The sequence below is a fragment of the Apium graveolens genome, unplaced genomic scaffold, assembly GCF_009905375.1.
Source record: "Apium graveolens cultivar Ventura unplaced genomic scaffold, ASM990537v1 ctg8434, whole genome shotgun sequence".
Taxonomy (NCBI): Eukaryota; Viridiplantae; Streptophyta; class Magnoliopsida; order Apiales; family Apiaceae; genus Apium; species Apium graveolens.
In genome coordinates, this window is record NW_027421177.1 from 2,252 (window position 1) to 25,073 (window position 22,822).

At 31.8% G+C, this 22,822-nt stretch overlaps 1 protein-coding gene across 1 annotated transcript; it reads right to left on the reverse strand.

Moving 5' to 3' along the window:
* Positions 1-402: 402 nt before the first annotated feature.
* Positions 403-1,782, reverse strand: LOC141704933 (uncharacterized). The gene is made up of 2 exons (XM_074508079.1): positions 1,453-1,782; positions 403-573 (listed from the first exon to the last, which is right to left on the reverse strand). The coding sequence occupies exons 1-2, from the start codon at positions 1,780-1,782 to the stop codon at positions 403-405; spliced, it is 501 nt and encodes a 166-aa protein (XP_074364180.1).
* Between the last annotated feature and the right edge of the window lie 21,040 nt (positions 1,783-22,822).

Consider the following 22,822-nt stretch of genomic DNA (forward strand, 5'->3'; position numbering starts at 1 on the left):
TCCAAAGTTATTTTAGGCTAAATAGAAATAAATACTGGCAAAATTGCAATACTAATGATCAAAGAATAAAATTGGTGAAACTTCATGCAAGAAATAATATGCGGGAAACACTAAAGTTAATATTTACAAAGCTTCTTAGGAGCCTAAAGCAAATCAAGAAAGTATTATGATACTCCATCAGGCGTAACCATGTTCACATCGGGGTTCCCTTCTCGGCCTCTGACATGGTCTGGTCTTGCTGCATCTTGCTGCCGTTAATAATTTCTACGAGCATTTGGGAGAAAGGTTCCAACCACAGTCTGAGAAGAAAATGAGTGTTAACATTAAGGTTAAAATTGTTTAGAAGGAAGCACTATATGATATCAACCCATTGATTTCATGAAACTTTGATTTTATAATTTTTCAACAAGCGTAGGTGAAGGCCTCTGGAACTAGCGGGCCAGCCACGGCACCTCCTATGACATGGCCGTCGGGACATGCTAGCGATACACTGACACCACCTGTTCTACATCTCCCCATTCCAGTTTCAGCCACAGTAAATGAGCCAGTCAAAGACAAGATTTGAAACTGACCCTGCAGTATATAGTTTGAAATTGTGCATTAAAGAGAAGAGAGAGAAAAAGAGAGTACTAATTCCATTATTAAGTAGATTTTTATTGCAACAAGGATACTCAGAGAAGCTATACAGCCATAGTTGTCTCCCCACTCAGGAATTACAAGTAACACAATCACCCTGATCCGAGCAGGGCATGTCCTCCATTCTTGTATGTAAATCAGCAAAAGTGGGGTCTATATGTAACTATACGGCTATAAATCACAAGACAAAACACCTTTTTCGTAATTTCTTAATTAAATCAATTTGCATTCAGACGAGATAGCTAACAGACATATGCACATACATTAACCTATAGTATGAATGCAACCAATAAATTAGAGTTGAAGTAGTAGTAAGGAAGATAGGAGTCAAACCTCATAGGTGACTGAACCACCAGAAGAAAGGGGATGAGAAATCAGGGCACTAGAGACATGATCTTTCTAATAACATCCTAAAAGAAACGGTACAAGATATATTTAACACAATTTAATAAAAAATTATACAAGAAAGTTTAAAAAGAGAATTAGTATGTATACCTCCCCAGAGTCTACATGTATCACATGAGCCTAAAGTCTGCAGCAGCTGTGTCTGCATAAAACACACCCTGACAAAAGAAAAATTACAATGCATTTAGTTCCGATAATAATAACTAGGGAACAAACAAATTCTCATTCCTATAAACAAAATCTATTATTTTTTAAACCCCCAACAGCATAAATACAGATAAATACCTAAACCCCAAAAATATAGTAGAAAAACACGAAAAGAAAGAAGAAGCAATTCTATAATTATTTTTTGAAATTCAGTGAAGGAAAAGTACTCACTCATGGAAGCAGGCATCTGCAAGTTTTCAGAACCCTGGGGCCGTACACGATCACGGCCTCGCCCACCTGGCCCCGGACAGAATTTTCAGCTGAGGGAGACAAGTTGAATGCTGGCTGTAGTTCGGAAATAGCCCGTGGTACCGGCGGTGAAACAACAGCAACTCTCATGGGCATTGATGAAACAGCACTCATCGCTGGGGGTGAAGATACAGCACCCATCACTGACAGGGAAGAACCAGCACTCCCAGGAGACAGCACCAAATTTCTTGTTGCTTGAGACTTTAGGGGCCTTCCCCTCTTTCTTTTTACCTCCCCGCTGGGGGTGTTCAGGTCTAGGGTACACTTTCCCTTCTCAGATGCCATATTTTCTCTGTAATTTAGAGGGTCTTTGTGTGTGTTTGTGACTATATTGAAACTGTTGAAGACTTAGTGTTGTATTGGAGACTTGCCTATATTAATGATACCATATCTAGAATCTACCCACCTATATAACAAAACTTTATTTTTATTTTCTTTATATGTTTTACATTTTATTTTATTTTTTAAATCTAAATTTCTCTATTATATTTTCTATAAAATGTTTTTCATTTTCATAGCTTATTTTCTTTATTCTTCTCCTTGGTTCAAAAAACAAATAAAAATTATTATGTCGTGTTCCAATTTAGCAATCAAATATCAATTAATATGGAAAGGATTCAATATTTAAAAAACTAAGTTTGTGCACTCATATTTAATTTTTCTAAATACATCTACATTTGGCATTTTGACTTTTGTAACATGCATTTCTATATCTGTAAGCGGTATTATTTTGTCGCTTCTGTTATACATTAATTTCATTGTTTACATAATATAGATCAAAATCCGATCCACATTCATTTTAGAGATATAAATTTACTTAGGTGCATTTATCTATTTTTTACTCATATAATATATTGCAAGATTGATATTTATTATAGAAATATAAGGTGGTTGATGTTATTGAAAATCAACTAATATTTTTTACTAAAATCTAATTTCTCTATTATATTTTTTATATAATATTTTTCATTTTCTTATAGATAATTTTCATAACTTATTTTTTCTATTCTTCTCCTTGGTTCATAATATAAAAAAAATAACATCTCGTATACCGATTTAGAAATTCAAATATCAATAGAGAGGATTCAATATTTAAAAATATTAACGATTTGCACTCATATGTAAATTTTCGAAATTCATTTACACTTGGCATTTTGACTTGTATATGTAATTTTTTGAAATACATCTACACTTGACATTTTGACTTGTATAGTATGCATTGCTATATCTCTAAGGGGTATATGTAATTTTTCGAAATACATCTACAATTGGCATTTTGACTAGTATAGTATGTTGCTATATGTGTAAACGGTATTGTTTTGTCGCTTGTGTTTATACATTAATTTCATTCTTAGATCAAAATCCGGTCTACGTTCATTTTAGATATATAAAATGAATAGAGTGTATGTAGTTAATAACAAAAATATTTTTAACTTATATAATATATTACAATATTGATATTCAGTTTAGAGATATAAGCTAGTTGGTGTGATTGAAAATCGCATAATTAAATAAATCAACTTAAAAATTCTACAACAAAAACGACATCAGACAACAACTGAAGAAAAACCCTTATCCTAAAATAACAGACAATGGTCTTTTTTTTCCTCCGATAACCATTATCTAATCACCTTTCATACAATGGTTTTGTGAACCGTTGTTTAAAAATGCTAAAATTTTGGGAGGTTAGACAATAGTTTTTAAAAACTCTTGTACTATAAGAATTCATATAACGGGTCACATAACCGTTGTAAAATATTACAAAATTATTTTCAAAACTATTATTTTAGTATAATTCACACAACAGGTCAAATAATAGTTGTTAAATATTAGACAACGGTTTTAGAATACTATTGTTTTAGTATAACTCATACGACAAAAAAAGTATTGTATTGGACCATTGCTTTTTTGTGTTGTCTATACACTGTTTAGACATCTGTTAAGTTATACTAATTCTAGTCATATGAAAAAATTATTAAAAAAATTTCAATTAAATTTGCATGACAAGAATATAAAAATCTAATAAAAGTACTACTTGCTATCAAGACATTCTAACCCCATTGGCAATATAATTTTTTTAAATATTTTGTTATGATCCAACTGTACGGATGTTAAGATATATTGATTCTAGTCATATGAAAAATTTATCAAAAAAAATCAAATTAAACTAGCATGAAAAGAATAACAAATCTAGTAAAAGTACGGCTTATTATCAAGAGATTCTAACCCGATTACAAGATAATCTATTTAAATAATTTTTTCGACGATCCAACTGTGTGGATGTTAACATATATTGATTCTAGTCATATAAAAAATTATCAAAAAAATTCAAATCACACCTGCTTGACAGGAATAGAATAATGTAGTAAAAGTACTACTTAGTATCACGATATTCTAACACGATTGACAAGATAATTTTTTTAAAATAATTTTTTAACGATCCACCTGAACTGATGTTAAGATATTGATTATAATCGTATAAAAAATTATGAATATATATCAAATCACACTTGCTTGACGGGAATAGAATAATCTACTAAAAGTACTACTTACTATCACAATATTTTAACCCAGTTGACAAGAATTTTTTTAAATAATTTTTTTGACGATCCAATCATACAGATGTTAAGATATATCAATTCTAGTCATATGAAAAAATTATCAAAAAATTTCAAATCACACTTACATGACTGGAATAGAAAAACCTAGTAAAAGTATTACTCACTATCACCAGTTTCTAACCGATTGAAAAGATAATTTCTATAAATAATTTTTTTGACGGTCCAACTATATGAATGTAAAGATATATTTATTCTAATGATATGAAAAAAATATCAAAAAATTTCAAATTACACTTACATGACTGAAAGTAGAAAAATATAATAAAAGTACTACTCCGTAACACGAGATTCATACTTGGTTATATGAATTATTTAAAATAAATTTTTGGATGATTCAACTATATGACTTTTAACATATATCAATTCTCATCAAGTCACATTATAAAAGTAGTTATGTTTTATTAATAATAATAAATGTTTAAATAAAAATTACTATCAAATAATACATATAAATGAAAAAAAAATCTCACATTCATCTTTTAACCCCCTTTTTTCCCTTCTCTAATTTTCTTTTCTTCGTAATCCACATTCATTTCCCCGTTTTAGTATTTGGGTTGCCACCCCTTTCTTCATCTCATTTATCCCTACTCCATCTCTCTCTCTCTAATAATACTATTTACTTTCTCTCTCTCTAATAAATTCAAACATACCTAAATATTAAAAATAACTTCATCAAACAGAAAAAGTGAAGATGTGTGTCTCTCTATATTTAGGTGTTTGTAGATACATACCACAGAAGCAACTTGAGCTTGAGAATATAGACCAAAATCAGCCAAATCTTGCTCGAAGATCAAATCAGTTAAGAATTCTTCTAGTTTAGTGTTAGAAATGATATTAGGACCCAGGTGTATAGTCGTGTAGAGAGAGAGTTACAGTTTTGCTCGCTGAATCGTTAATTGAGTTCTCAGGTCGATCTTCGAAGTCATGTTTTCTGAAAATATGAATATCACACATTTTATCCATATTTGGGCCCATATTTAGGAGAAATACATGACTTTGAATATCACACATCTTGACATATGTACGGTTGAATCATCCATAAATATTTCTAAAAAACCGAAGATCATTCATAAATTTTTTTTAAAAAAAATGAAACATTAATATGGGATTAAACACTAGTAAAAAACGTTGATGAAACTACTGGTTGACTACTAAAATAGCAAATCAAATACAATAATTTTTTTCAAATATTTTTATCATATCACTTAAATATATATATATATATATATTGATATCCGAATGGTTGAAATATTCATAAATATTTTAAAAAAAAATCAAAAGAACAATATGAGACTAAACGTTAGAAAGAAGAACAGGTCAAACTACAAGTTGACTATTAAATTATAAAACCGTATATGTTTATTTTTTTCTAATAATTTTATCATATCAACAAAATATAAGGATCTTAACATCTTTGGGATTAATTTTGCAAAGATGCGAAGAAACAAATGTGGTGTTGAACTGGGAAAAGTGCCACTTCATGGTGACCCAAGATATTGTTCTTGGACATGTGATTTCTTCAAGAGGCATTGAGGTGGATAAAGCAAAGATTGAGTTGATTCGGTATTTACATGCTCCGAAAAGTGTAAAGGAGATTAGGTCATTTATTGGACATGTTGGTTTCTACAGAAGATTCATTCAAGACTTTTCTAAAATTGCAAGACCTCTAACTAACCTTCTTCAGAAAGATGTTTCGTTCGAGTTCAATGATGAATGCAAGTTAGCATTTGAGGACCTGATTGGAATTTTCCCTTCGAGATAATGTGTGATGCTTCAGATTATGTTGTGGGAGCTGTACTTGGGCAAGGAAAGACAAAAAGATGCATGCTATCTATTATGATTCGAGGACCTTAAATGATGCACAACTCAATTATGCAACCACTGAGAAGGAGCTCCTAGCTGTTGTTTTTGCTTTGGAGAAATTTTGGTCATATTTGCTTGGTATAAAGGTGATTGTGTACACTGATCATGCGGCCTTAAAGTACTTATTGGAGAAGAAGGAGGCAAAATCAAGACTCATTCATTGGATCTTGCTGCTACAAGAGTTTGACATTGAAATTAAGGACAAGAAAGGATCCGAGAATGTTGTAGCTTATTATCAGAGTCGCTTGGTGAGGGAGGAAGAAGATGTGCCTATAACTGAGACGGTTTCGGATGAACAACTTCTCCGGATTGAGGTAAGTGCTCTAAAACACTTTATTACATGGTATGCAGACATTGTGAATTACTTGCACACTTTTTTAAACATGATTCAAAATTTTATGTGTGGGATGATCCATATCTTTGGAAGTATTGTCCCGATCTAGTAATAAGAAGATGTTTTCCTGATAATGAATTTGAATCTGTGTTAAGGTTTTGTCATAATTATGCATGCGGAGGGAACTTGGAGCGAAAGAACTACACATAAGGTCTTATAGTGAGGTTTTTATTGGCCTACAATCTTTAATTATGCTATGGAATTTTGTAGCATTGTGATAGATGCCAGCGATTAGGGAACATAAATGCTAAGAATCAAATGCCCATGTATCCTATTTTAAATGTTGAGTTATTTGATGTTTGGGGTATTAATTTCATGGGACCGTTCTTGAATTCAAATGGTTTTCTATACATTTTGTTGTGTTGATTATGTGTCGAAGTGGGTGAAAGCTAAAGCCACCAGAACTAATGATGCTAAAGTTTTTTCAGAGTTCTTGATGACACATATTTTTGCTAGATTTGGAATGCTGAGAGTTGTTCTTAGAGATGGAGGATCACATTTTTGCAACTGGACCATTGATGCATTGTTTCGCAAGTATAACATCACACATAAGGTTTCTACACCTTATCATCCACAAATCAATTGACAAGCAGATGTTTCTAATAGGGAAATTAACAAATCTTGGAAAAAACTGTGGGATCACTACTGGAAAAAGTAGAATAGACATCGGCTAAAAACCGATGTCTATGAACAAAAAAATCCGATGTCTTCGTGGGTGATGTTAAAAACCCCCCATTTAACATCAGTTTTAAACTGATGTTAAAGAACACATATAACATCAGTTTTTAAATATGTTAAATTTCTAATGCATATCTAATTTGGGTTATATTATCATGATATGATATTTTTATCAATTTAAACATATGTGAGATAAGCAAAATATTTCCATTTAGCTATTAAACTGATGTTACTAATACCAGTAACAACAGTTTTCAAGATAAACCGATATAAAAATAACTTTTAACATCAATTCTTTATTTCAAACCGATATCTATTGGTAACAAACCGCTGTCTATAAAGCTCAATAACATCGGTTTTCTGTTTTAAGATTTTTTTGTTGTAGTATTTAATATCGGTTTTATTCGATATTACTGATGTCAATGTTCCACTAAAACTGATGTATTAAGTTTTGATAGACATCAGTTTTTTATTTTATAACAGTTGTTAAAGTGTTAAATTAACATCATTTTCCATTGTAATGATGTCTGATTACCTGTTTCATTAATGTACATTTTCTAAATATAGATGCCAAAAATTTGCCAAACCAATAAACTGTCAAAATCAACTACTGCTTTACATCAGTTGTCTATATATCTAAAAACCAATATCCAAACATCAAGTACAATATTTTCATCTAATCCTAACATCAAATACTACACATATTCATCCATTTATTCTAATTATGCACTAGCTACAACATCCAACACATGCAAACCTTCCGGTTCCAAGCCTCAAAACTGTTTCAACGAGTGCTTTTACTTCTGAACCTGAAAAATTAAGGTCCCCTAATTCTGCACATGCATGCCCTTCACTGGACCAACCTGCAAGTTATAACTGCAACTAATAAAATGAGTCCAATAGAAAGAGATCAGAGCAAGTATGCAGGTAAAATTTGATTTATTTATATTGTCACAAAAACCCAACTACAACTTGGTATCAGTATCATAGACGTCTTAATATTTTCCTTAATTTGCAACTTGACTGCAAAATTTGGTTCTTAGCCCTAGTATCATTAGAATATCATATAAGCACCAAGTCCAAAAAGACTGCAGATGTGTGTGTATCCAAATTTTAATGAAGAAAGCTTATTGAAAAGATTTGTAACTTCAATGTATTGTTCCATGTTACACTAACTACAACTCGATACGACTTGCATGCCAAAAACACAGGGGAGATGCTCTTTGATATCGTCTACATGTTATTTAACTTGGCAGTGACAACATACCTCATAGGAAACATGACAAACCTTGTCGTTGACTGGACCAGCTGCACCAGAGACTTTGTATGTCCTCCTTCCACATTCTTTTACTGGTTTTTAGCAGTCTCCTGATCTGTCCAAGTAAAACAAATGAGATTATTCATTTCAATCAATGAATTTGAGATGTATTAGGAAAAAATAGTTAAAAAACAGAATAGGTATTGGTAAAGTTCTGAAAAAAATAATATTATATGTAAACATACATTTACACACTTATAAAGAGATTTCTCTGCATGTATTTCTCCAACTATAAATTTCAGGTATACACTTGTCATCAGAATTACTGATCGACTATAGGAATCATATCAGAAGTGATTACAACACCTGAACACATGGGAGAAAACATAGAGATGGCAGCCATTTGACATTTTTCCCTCGGTGTCTGCTGGATAGTTACAGGTCATGGATATCATGTATTTCTTTTCGAAGGGCTGCAATGCTGTGTATCAATAGCATTTCGAAGGGCTGCAATGCTGCAATGCTGTGTATCAATGCCGTATATTCTAAGAATAACAGATAAAAAACATGCATATAGTCAATAACATTTGGATCAAAATATATATAGCATTTGGATCAGAAATATACTGGCATTTATAGCCCAAAGACCATAGAGAAGCATCTAAGAAATATCCATAGCACATAACAAATTGACCAACCTCCAGGAAGTTGTTTACTTTTACATGTTGCACTTTTTTGAGCATTCAGATTTCGGACACATTATAAAGATTTTGTAATGAAGTGGAGGAGGAGGGCAAAGAAGTGAGCTGAACATACAAGATCAATGAGTGCAGCAGCTTTCTCATAAGGAGAACCATATGCAATGGCATCGGACCTCCGATTAAATGCATGGGGTACATAATACTTAATATATTGTTTGGAAACCTAAATTTCGCGCAGAAGTAAACTCCAAGATCTGCAACACTTTGCTTCCCTCAATATAATTGATTTAATAAAGGTATTACTGTATATATAGACAAAAGTTTGTCCTAGGACAAACTACTCACTGTTTGACCTGAACTGATCTTTTTTCTTCAGGATGTATTACTCTTGTCTTTTAAAACTTATTCTAAAGATATCAACTTAAAATCTCATATAAAAAAATGTACCACATGGAGCATTGTAAGTTTAGAGTTTAACATCTTTATTCAGCAGTTTTAATGTTTCTAGATTGAATAAATTCGAGGTTCATCTAAAGTTTAGAACTGCGAGTTAAGAAATTGATCAGAAGCAACAACTAGTTTCATAACTTGCAATGTTAGTGAAGTAGTTGAAACATACATCCACATTGCATTAGGGTTATATAGTTGATACAATCCTGTTTTTCAAATGAAATACAGAATAAATCACTTGAAGAGATGATAAATTTCCTACCTGAGTACTTCACATCACAATGCAGATATTTTTTCTATACCTTGACTGATAAATTTAGTTAAATACCTCACATAGTTGCTATCAAATTCACACAGCTTAGGCTTAGCACACAACTAAAGTCCAGATCAAAGCCTACAAAAAACTTAGTAAAACATCGACTTCCGTGTCTAAATTTAAGGAATTTAAAGCTATTCTCGTAAATAAACCACCTTCCTATTCACAGAACAGCTACATTGGTTGCCTGGTGTGGGGATTAACAGTAAAACCACCAAAAACACCATCTCTCATCGTGATTACAACAACTAATAACCCGTAAAATAATCTAGCAAAACCAAAGTCCGGCATAACGCCAATATCACAAGCACATAAAATACACATATAAGAATTGTTCAATTAAAAAGGAAAAAAAGAAAGAAAGAAACCTTTAGAATTGTAGTATTGATTCTCGATGTTAACATCTTGCTCTTCTTGTTCTTCGTCAGAGTACTCAAACCCATAATCCTCCATATTAGCATCTACAAAACAATAAAATAATATAGCTTTCTAACAAGGAGAACCATATGCAATGGTAGATAATATATGTATGAATGACGTAGTGAAGAAGACGTCATTCAGTAGGTGTCAAAGAAGCACAGGGTAAGAACAGGGCTTAACATTGAACATGGCTTAACATTCAACTAACTTAAACTACCAACTCTACTACCTTCAGAACTTCTCAGAAATTATATACCTATACAAGATTCAACAGATATACAGATCAAATTCAGCATAAAATTATTTTTTATCCATTCAGAGGAGAAACAAAGAAAAAAGAATAAGATTAACTAATAAATGTAGGATTTGGCGGTTTGTAGTTTATATGCTTCAAATTGTATTTGAACACAAACATAGACATTACGTGCATTGCTATTCTAATTTAGTACATGATATGAAGCATGATTTAAGCATTGGAGTTGGAGCACTCTGCATGCTGCTCCAACTCGGAGCTCAACATGCGATGAAGGAGCTCATCGACTCTGTGACTGCGTGTTTTTGTGCCAGCATAACGCCGTCTTGGCTCCCTTGCTTCACTTTCGAGTTTAAATTAAAATTAAACTCGATGAGTGCACTGTGGATGTATAACTTTGTCTCCTTTTTTCTCCCCCTTGTATCTAATTTAATTTTATCACTATAATGCAAGAAGTAGAAGGCATACTTCTAAATTCTGATATCATTACACGATTCATAGCATCACATCTTTATAGTTGTATAAATATTTGATGTATGTCTTTTGAATCACGAGCTATATTTCGACAAACCAGCAATCCGGATAGAAATTTACAATCTACAATTAAAGAGCGTACAACTAAGCTTAATTAGAACCAATTAAAAACTAAAAAATTAGGGTTTCAATTTGAAACCCCCAATTCTAAAATTAGTGTTCAAAACTTACCAAATTCAAGTTTTAACTTCAACTTAGCTAATATCGAAAACGATACAAGAATCGCAACAGCAAATACAGATCTAGAGGCTCTTTTCCTCTATATTACTTTCTTATTCGCCATCAACGTCGACGAAAACCTTGCAAAATCAACAATATCGAAATCAAATACACGCACGCACAAACATATAAACATTATAATATAACATCAAGGGGAGAGAGAGATTGTAATTACAAAAGAGTAGAGATGGACAATATCGTTGCGATGTCTAATTGGGATACGTCGGCAAGAAAATCCAAATGAACATTGTAATGAAATTCCGGCGAGAGAAATTACGATGCAGATTAGGGGAGTGAAACTCGGTAAAGATTGACGAAATTATTGAGGGTGTTCTTCAGGGAGAGGAGAGAGTGAAGAGAGAGAGCGTAATCGGACTCGAGAGAAAAGAGGTGATGTGGGTGTTCTTCAGAGAGAAGATAGAATGAAGAGAGATGTTTTTGAGTTTTTGTTTTTATTTTTGGTTTTATGTTTTTAATATTTTTTGTTTTATTTTTAATTGAAAAGGGGGGAAATGTGTGTGAAAAAGAGGGGGGGAGAATTTGACTAAGGAAAAAACAGAGGGGGGAAACATGGAGGGAATGAAATATTTGCTAAAGGGGGGAAACGGGGAAGGCGCGCTGATTAATTTTTTAAAAACAGACATATAACATCAGTTAGCTAAAACACTGATGTTTATAAAACCAAAAGACATCGGTTGCTCAAAACTGATGTCTAAAACACCTTTTACATCGGCGCCAAAAACAATCGATGTCTTTGAGGCGATGTCTATTCTACTTTTTCTAGTAGTGGATCAACACGAAAAGATTGGAGTCAATAACTAGATGATGCACTTTGGGCTTATAAAACGGCATACAAGACACCATTGGTATGTCACCTTATCGCATTGTCTATGGGAAGCCTTGTCATCTACCAGTGGAACTTGAGCATAAAACATATTAGGCAATTAAAAAATTCAACATGAACTTGGATGAAGCTGGTTTGCATCGCAAGCTACAATTTTCGGAATTAGAGGAGTTACGCAATGAAGCTTTTAAGAGTGCTCATTTATAAAGGAAAAACGAAGGTGTTTCACGATAAGATGATTCAAAGGAGGCAAATTGAGGTTGGTCAGAAAGTGCTCTTGTATCACTCTAGGTTGCGTCTTTTTCCTGGAAAGTTGAGATCAAGGTGGATTTGTCCGTTTGAAACACTACAAGAAAAACGGGTAAATACGACCGATTAAAAATCGGTTGTATTTAGTTAAATTCGACCGTTTTCGGTCGTATTTAACTAAATACGACCGGTTTTTGGACCGGTCGCATTCGCTCGAGTAATATTTAGTAAATCGGTCATATTTAGTATGCGCACGGTTAAATTCGACTGCTTAAATGCGACCGAAAGCGGTCGAATTTGTTTTCACCTAAAATTTGAAAATCCTGCCCAAAAATTTAAATTTTTTAAAAAATTAAAAAGTCCGCGTAAACTATAAATTCGACCGTATATGGTTAAAAATATTGTTCTAAATTCGACCGAATGTGGTTGAATTTACGTGCACCAGATTTGAAAAAAAAAATCTTGCCGAAAAATTCTCAGATTTCGGTGAGCTTCAAAAATCCGACAACCATGCCGATAACTCCGATATTGCCAAAAATGAGAATTTTTCGATTCAATTTCACACAATAAATATTTTCAAAATCTAAAACTAACATCACCAACAATACAATCCATTTTCCGATCAAAATGACAACTTTTCCGGCCAAACTCAAAATAATGTAAAATTCGACAAAATTCAACACTCAATATCACAAAACAAAGTCAATAACCTATACAATCAATTATCAATTATTATATTAACATATAACCCATTCAAGAACACAATAAATGATTCAAAAATAATACCAAATCACAAATATCAAGTTTTCGATTCGAAATTTTCACATATATACTCTTACAATTTTCCTAAATTTAAACCAACAATAAAAAATGATATAAAAACACAAAATTTTGAAGACCCGTTAATATTTTGTTCAAGAAAATAAAGATAAAAGATAAGAGTTGGGGGCGGATGTTTGTGCGAATAGAAAAAAAAAGAGGTGGTCAGAGAAAAGGGGATTGGCCGAAAAAAGAACGAAAAAGGGGGAGGGGAGGGGGTTGAGTAATGATGGTGAGAGAATAGGGGAGGGGAGGGGGAGGGTAACGAGAGAACAGGGGAGGGGTCGGGAGCAGAGAGAACAGGGGAGGGGAAGGGGGCAGAGGACAGGGGGTGGGGGGTGGGGGTGGGGGGTTAACTTAAAAAAGATATTGAATTTAGTTTTTTTTAAAGTAAAAATCAGCGTGGATTAGTTTAGTGACTAATGGAATGGCCCGTTGGATCTAAATCACGCGGATCGCTAACATGGATGCATGCTAAATACGACCGCAATCGGTTGAATTTAGTAGTGTCAATTATAAATTCATATCTTACATATTTTCGTTATAAAATTAAAATGAATAATTTCTCTAAAAATTATTGTAATTTGTTAAACTTTTTCTTAAAATATTAAAATATTATAATTTATTTTAACAACTCATTTTTTAATTAAATTCTGAAAATAATTAATATTACCGAATGCATCATAATAGATAAATACATTGATTTCTACAAATTACAATTTTTAAAAAAGCAGGAAATTTCCCCCACTTTTGCAACCAATGTTTTAAAAGTGCAGGAAATTTCCCGTCATTTCAAAATGTCAAATTCGACCGAAAACGGTTGAATTTAGGAGTGTCAAAAAATTGGCGGGCGGGAAAATTTTCCTCATTTTTTTTGGAAAGGGTAAATTCGACCGAATGCGGTTGAATTTAGGAGTACTGCTAAATTCAACCGTACACCCATTTTTTGGTAAGGCTAAATTCGACCAAATGAAGTTGAATTTAGGAGTACGGCTAAATTCAACCGCATACGGTCACATTTGTTGCTAATTTGACGCATAAATATGGACCGTAATTAAATACGACCGCATGCGGTTGAATTTAGCCGCACCCCTTAAATTCAAACGAAAGGGGTTGAATTTGACCCCGGTTGTATTTAATCGGTTGTATTTAGCCTTGTTTCTGTAGTGAAATGTGGAGTATTTTTACATGAGCTGTTGTGATTAAAAAGATGTTGGAAATACATTTAAGGTAAATGGGCATGTATGTGGACCATTTCTGGTGCTTAAAATCTAAGCACATCGTCTAGCCAAAGACAAAAAGAAAAGCGCTTATTGGGAGGCAACCCAAGGTTAATGTAAGTGTTTAATATTATTATTTTATTATATTGTTATATATTAGTTATTATTGTATTATTAATGGATAATCTATTTCTTTTTACTCTCCACAAGATTGCCTTGAATAATTTGTTGTGTTAAGTATTTCAGTGGTGAAGGTCTAATTTAAAATTTTGAAAAAAAACATGTTCGAGGTGCGAACATCCTTCTCGAGGCGTATACATTTTCTGTGAGTGACAAGGAAACGCACCGGGGACCGCGCGCACTACCTGCGGTGTGCAAGTCTCTGTAGTTGAAGAATTTACACGCGAGCTAGTGCAAGTGCATTGCACATTATCAAGTTGATCTACAATAACTACAAGAAAAAATTTAGAAGTTCGGTCGTATTTAACTAAATCGATCGGCTAATTACAACCGGATAATTACGATCACTTAAATTTGACCAAGGCAGTCGAATTTAAATTTTCATCTAAAATTTGAAAATCCCTCCCAAATAAATAAATTTTTCTGAAAAAATGCAAAGACCCGTCCAAAATTAAATTCGACCGTAAATGATTAAAATACAATTCTAAATTCTACTACCTTCGGTCGAATTAGCTAGCACAATTTTTTTGCCGAAACTGATTTTTTTTTAAATCGGTGAGGTGAATTATTTATATTCCGCTCACATTCGGGAAGCCCGCAATACAATGAAGAACTCAGTTTTTCGCACCAAGCTATGAACACCATTAAATCTCAACCAAATCAAGCGTTTAATATCACAAATTAAAGATAATATCACTTAAAATCTACTACCAATAACCATATTAACAGATAATTTAAGGACAAGAACAAAAATTAAATAAAAAATTTAACTATAATTTGACTTTATTAATCAATACCCGATAACGTTATTTTGCAACCAGATCAAATAATTACACAAAAAATAATCCAAGAAATAAATGGGGCCTCTCGATATTCGCCGTCCATTTAAACATCCGGAAATCTCTGACCAACCAAAGGGCCACTTTCATTCACTTCTCCGTCAAAATCAAAATCGATGTGACGCTCAGCAACAAAGCGGATAATTAGCTTCCACCGTCGTTTTTCTTACCGAGTCAAAGCTCCGAACCAGTACCCAAGCACTTAGAGCTCTTGCCCGAACCTGAAATTAATGGAAGAACTGCTCAATTTAGTGAACCTCATGCTTAAATGGCCTTTTTAAAAGATCAAGGGTGGGACTTAAGATCTAAAATATTGACAAATTATAGATATATATATATATATATATATAGGATTACAAAACGTTATTTTTTAAGCTACAAGTTATCTGTATTCAAGTCTGGTCCAATTATTGGCCCATTTATCTAGTTTAAATGGCCTTTTAAATGGCCTTTTTAAAAGATCAAGGGTGGGACTTAAGATTAAAATATAATCTTACTCCAAAGTTTCAGATCAAAATAATTTTATTTGGTTTGTCATTTTAAAAGTCAAAATCAGTTTGACTAGTCAAACTACCTAGTGTTTAGTCCTGAATTGGTGTTTCAATTTTTTTTAAAAAATATTTTTAATCGATCCCACCGTATGGATGTTAATAGATATATATTAGTGATATAACCAAAGTTTCAGATCAAAATAATTTTATTAGGTTTGTTATTTCAACAGTCAGGCATCAGTTTGACTAAAACTGCTATCTAGTGTTTAGTCCTGAATTGGTATTTCGATTTTTTTAAAATTATTTTTCATCGATCTAACCGTATGAATGCCAATATATATATATATATTAGTGATATAACCAAAGTTTCAGCTCAAAATAATTTTATTTGGTTTGCCATTTTAAAAATCAACTACCTAGTGCTTTGTCTTGATTGGTGTTGCGATTTTTTTTGAATAGTTTTAATTGATCCAACCGTATGGATGTCAATATATATATATATATTAGTGATACAATCAAAGTTTTAGATCAAATTAATTTTATTTGGTTTAATATTTTAACAATTAAGAATCAGTTTAACTGAAACAGTTAACTAGTGTTTAGTCCTGAATTGGTATTTCGATTTTTTTCAAAAATATTTTCCATCGATCCAACCGTATGAATGTCAATAGATATATATATCTATACTATATTATAATAGATGAAACATTAAAAGTTTGGTAGTCGGTCGGTCGGTACTTGGTGAAATTACGTAATTACCCTTACCTAATTATTTCAAATCCTAATTATGGGGGTCTAATTATTGGGGTCGATCAATTCTAATTCTAATTGATATTAAAGTCAACTTCCTTTATTCCTTACCAATTTTAATTCTATTTTATATTGAACTCTATATCATTATAATTTATATTAAATTCAACTTCTTCTACCAATTTATATTTTAACCTATATCGAGTTCTATGTTATTTTAATTGTTACTTCGGGCTAAATTAATATGCAAACTAAATATAATTATTAAAATTTAGTTGATATGTCATGTGAATCGGACTAAGATAAAATAATAATATTATCAGTCCTAAAAAAATATACAAATGAACTTGAATAAACAAAATAATATATTTTATTTATCCAGTATAAAAAAACTACATTATACAATTGATTCAGACTAATACAAACTAAATAAAATACAATTCGACCAACAAAAATAAAATAACATATACTAATTATTCAGTATAAAATAAAATTATCTTATTGATCCACAGTTAAAAAAAATAATATTAAAATAAAAATAATTAGTTTGATTTAGTCGGTGTATTGGGCATAGGGCTAAAATAAAATATTATAAACCATTGATCCGAGATAAATCAAATTAATATTAGACTAAGTATAATTCGTATCCTATTGATGTGAACTAATATTCAAATTTTAATTAAAACATAAATATATTTTTTTTTAAAAAATACACATAGAATTAGCAATAAAATTATATCGTTCAATCAGTAATATTGTCTTTTTAAATATCTTTTATAGAATTAATTTTAATCGATTAAGTAATCAACATGCTAAAATAATATTTTTTAAGGACCCAATATTATGAAGACATTATATTTTTACCCTCAATAAATAATAATTTTGTTATAATAACGTTTCCTTCTTACCAATGCTGTCACTTTAAATAAGTTTAAATGTTCTAAAAAGTTGTGAACATATACGTCTACTAATATTCTAATTCTAATTGATATTGAAGTCAACTTTCTCTATTATTTTTACCAATTTAAATTCTATTTTATATCGAATTCTATATCATTAAAATTTATATGAAATTCAACTTCTTCAACCAATTTATATTTTAATTCATATCGAGTTCTATGTTATTCTAATTTGTTATTTCCGGCTAAATTAAATTTAATCAAACTAAATATAATTATTAAGATTTAGTTGATATATCATGTGAATCGGGCTAAGATAAATAATAATACTATCAATTTTAATCAATTAAGTAATCATCATGGTAAAATAATATTTTTAAGGTCCCAACATAATGAAGACATTATATTTTTACACTCAATAAAATAATAATTTTGTTTTAATAATATTTCCCCTTACCAATGCAATCACTTTAAATAAGTTTAAATATTCTAAAACGTTATGAACATATACGTCTACTAATATAATAATTATGAAGTCATATCATTTAAAGTTTTAAATGAACAAAATTAAAAAATGAATTCAATTTTTAAAAAAAAAATTATATAATATTAAAAAAAAACTATCGCACGGGTTTTAAGCTAGTTTATATATATTAGTGATATAACCAAATTTTCAAATCAAAATTTTTTTTTGTTTGGCATTTTGAAAGTCAAATATTAGTTTGACTAGTACAACTACCTAGTGTTTAATCCTGAATTGGTTTTTCAATTTTTTTTAAAAATATTTTTCATCGATCCAACTGTATGGATGTCAATATATACATATATATATATATATATTAGTGATATAACCAAAGTTTCAGATCAAAATAATTTTATTTGGGTTGACATTTTAAAAGTCAAACATCAGTTTGACTAGTACAACTACCTAGTGTTTAGTCGTAAATTGGTGTTTTGATTTTTTAAAAAATATTTATAATCGATCCAACTGTATGGATGTCAATATATATATATATATATATTAATGATATAACCAAAGTTTCAGATCAAAGTAATTTTATTTGCTTCATCATTTAACAGTGAGGCATCGGTTTGACTAAAACAGCTAACTTGTGTTTCGATTTTTTTTAAAAACAATTTCATCGATTCACCCACATGGATGTGAATAAATATGTATATAGTGATATTACTAAAGTTTCAGACCAAAATAATTATTTGGTTTATCATTTTAACAGTTAGGCATTAGTTTGATTTGACTTGTACAGCTAAGTAGTGTTCAGTCCTGAACTGGTGTTTTAATTTTTTCAAAAATATTTTAATTGATCCAACCATATGGATGTCAATAAATATATATAGCCAAAGTTTCAGACCAAAATAATTTTATTTGGTTTGTCATTTTAAAAGTCAAGTATCAGTTTGACTAGTACAATTAACTAACCTCAATTTTATTTTATAAACAAATAAAAATAATTGAAATTCTTTTAACGCACAATTTATTTTTTCAAGAACTAAATATTTTTTTTTGGATAAAGTTTATACTCTCCCATATTCATAATTCTAAAATAATCACTAACATTTAAATAAGTTTTTTTTATTAAAATTAAAATTTTAAAAAATTAAATTACATATGAATCCCATTGAATATAACTTCGAAAAGGACGGGAAATTTCCCTCACTTTTTTTCGAAAATTTAAAAAGTGTGGGTAAATTTCATGCCATTTTGAAATATAAAATTTGACCGAAATCGGTTGAATTTAGAAGTGCCAAATAATTTATTTTGCGGAAAAATTTCCTCCACTTTTTTATTAGGGCTAAATTCGACCGAAAATTTTTTGGGTCAAATTTAGGGGGCTAAATTCGACTGGTTTAATTTCGACCATTTTAATTTCAACCGTTTTCGGTTAAAATTGGTTGTAAATATGACCGTTTAAACACGACCGTTTGAATTTGATCGAGGCCGGTCGAATTTAGCCGTGTCCAAAGGATTTGACCGCATGTGGTCGAATTTAACCCCAATCAAATTTGAATCAGTTGTATTTAAGCTTGTTTTCTTGTAGTGAATATTATTGGGCCCAACTGTAAGCCCATTCACTTCCTGTACTGCCCGATTAATGGAGGCCCATTTCATCTCCATTCTCCAAATGCGTTGCGCTGCCAGATAATTTAATGTGGTACACATGGCTACTGTTTATAAGACTACTGTTGTTAGGCTTTCCACATCCACAGGCCCGTTTTAATTGAAGTTCAGGCGCATATCATATGCCGATGTCGATCAAATTTAGCCGTGTCCAAAGGATTTGACCGCCTGCGGTCGAATTTAACCCCATTCGAATTTAAATCAGTTGTATTTAACATTGTTTTCTTGTAGTGAATGTTATTGGGCACAACTGTAAGCCCCTTCACTCCCTGTACAGCCCGATTAATGGAGGCCCATTTCATCTCCATTCTCCAAATACGTTGCGGTGCAAGATAATTTACTGCGGTGCACATGGCTACTGTTTGTGAGACTACTGCTGTTAGGCTTTCCACAGCCACAGGCCCGTTTTAATTGAAGTTCAGGCCCATGTCATATGCTGCTGTCCAGAGTTGTTTATAAGGAAAAAAATTAAATCGCTGGCAGGGTGAATTGAACCCTGGACTGCATGACCAACTGTGCTAGCCAACTACTCATGTGCAATATTGGACTTCAGTTTTAATATACTGAAAATTTCTTGGAATTAAATCAACGAGAGACACCGTTTCCTGCTTATTTTTGGAGAAACACTTCATTCAAATGGAGAGGGAGTACTTCTAACTTTCTTTGTAAACTATTATTCTTTATTTTATTTTTGTATTTTTTAGATTATTTTTTCGTTCTTTCATAATTAGTATATTATTATATATATTATTATTTTATTCATTAAGGACAATGACCAGTTCAACTGTGGGGAGGTGTTCTCAATATTATTAAAAATTAAAAAAAAATTGGTGTTGTAAATTAGTTAGTGCATGATATGTTAAAATAAATAATAGCATATTTCATAATTAATTTCATATAAATTACATAAAATCATATTACTGTAATATATATTAGTTGCATAACATCGCATGGTCTCGATTTAGTAGTAGTACAAGTCAGTGGCCTATGATGATATTTTGTATAGCTTATTTCTAACTAAATCTTGCTATGATCACTTGATATTGCAATGCGTAGTGTCACTGGTGCAGAACTTATTTTCACCACACAATTTTCCGATGCTCTTGTACTGAGACTCAGATATCCTTGTTTCTTGAGGGGTAGCTTCTTATTGATAATTAGAATTTTGACTATTCATTTTTTAGCTTAGTACGTAAATGCTAAAGTTTGAGGGAAACTATGGGATATAAATGTCTTGAAAAAAAACAGAAAAAAAGAAGAAGTAAAAATAGTAGTAATAAATTACACAAAAAAAGTGGTATAATTGACTAGGTTGAGCTCATTACTACTCGAGTAATTAAGTCTGAGGGGACTTTGTGCCTAGTAACCTAAAGTCTTTATAGTTTGGGATTGCAGACCTAACGCTCGCTACATGGGTGTTAGTGTATAAATCTTTAGGGATCTCGACCATTGCACGGTTAAATAAATCACTTAATATATATGTGTGTATAATATGATCGGCGAAGTCTGAGAGTGGTCGTAACTCAGTTACCCTGAGAAGCCACCTGACCTTAGACCTAGCTTGTGAAGTCTTATGGTGGTTGTAACTCACTTACCCTAAGGAGCTTCCTAAGCTTAGACCGAGCATATAAAAAAATAATATATGTATAGTTAGTAATATTGTAGAAATAAAAGAAGACATAGAAATCCCTTGCTTAACTTGAATGATGGTTGTTTCTAAGTAACGGAGTATTCAAGATCTATTCTAGTGATCAACTTGGGAGCTATTAACTTGCGTGACTTGTCATGTTGAAACTTGTATGCCTTTGTTCTTGGTTCAGTAGAGAGCATTTTGTTAATCTAACCACACGCGCACTCTGCACTTGTATGTACTATGTGGCGATGTTTTAGTATGAGCTTGATGTGTTTAACTTGTTGCATATCCTGAGAGTATTGCTGACTTGGTGTACAATAATATGTTTGAGATCCTTTGCATTTTTAATCATCTACTTGCATTCACACTACAAGAATAATGTCAATAGACATCACAAATTAGACATCGGTGAACTTTGCCACTGATGTTAAAAAGAGTATTGACATCACCCCGTGTTTTTGTGATGTCTTTGTTCTTTGTAGACATCGGTTATAATTAAACCGATGTCTAAAATTCACCAAAAAAAACAAAATTCGTGCCCACCATTTCTTCCCCCATTAGTGAAATTTTCATTCAGTTTTTAGTTCTACATTCCTCCAATCCCAAAATCTCCCCCCTTAACCAAATTTTGGTTCCCCCCAAATCAATCTTTAGACACAAAATCAAAACAAAAAATCAAAACTAAAAACTAAAATACAGAAAACTGTTCTCTCTCTCTCAAACCTCTCTCTCTCTCTCGAACCCCCCTCTCTCTCTCTCTCTCTCTCTCTCTTTCTCTCTCTCTCTCTCTCCCTCTCTCTCTCTCTCTCTCACCTCTCTCCCCTCACAATCTCTCTGAACTCCGACCATCATCTCACCATCATAATCTCTCAAACCTCTCTCTCTCTCTCTCTCGAACCTCTCTCTCTCTCTCGAACCTGTCTCTGGAACCTCTCTCTTTCTCTCTCTCTGAACCTCTCTCCGCTCTGAATCTCTCCGTTAAGCCTCTTTCGTTTAACCTCTCTACTTCGGTAAGTGTTGTATCTTCTTGAATCGAACTGGTCTTCTCTGCATGAAGACCAGTTTTAAAAGTTGAGGATTTTTGAATTCAAAACCCTAATTTTGTAAATTGGGGTTTTTTCTAATTCGAAACCCTTATTTTTTTTATTAATTTAGTGTCAAATCTTGTTACTAATACTTTTCTTCTTGTTGTATACATGACCTAATCCGAGAAAAAGATTTAAAGCTTTAGGTAATTTAGATTTTTTAGTTGTACCTAATCTGGCAAAAGGCTCGTAAGCGGAAAAACGGACAAGAGGTCGATGAAGATTTGGCTGTTGTATGTGATAAAATTGTAAGTTTTAATTTTGGTTAAATTACATTAAAGTAGGCGAATCAGTAAAATTAGGACGACATAAATCAGTCAAAAAAGAAGAAGGGTGATTAGGTTAATTTATTTTCTTGTTAACAGAACGCATTGTTGGAAAAAAAGAAGAAGGGTGAGATTCAGTTTTCTGGTGCTGAAGATGTTCTGACAACGGCTTTGGAGAGTCGTGAGCATTCTAGAAGGGTTCGGGC

Excerpts from the sequence above, each read along its gene's own strand:
- LOC141704933 (XM_074508079.1), bottom strand. The coding sequence starts at position 1,782 with ATGGCATCTGAGAAGGGAAAGTGTACCCTAGACCTGAACACCCCCAGC. Across the intron at positions 574-1,452 it reads TGATCGTGTACGGCCCCAGG|GGTCAGTTTCAAATCTTGTC; the intron begins GTTCTGAAAACT and ends TATATACTGCAG.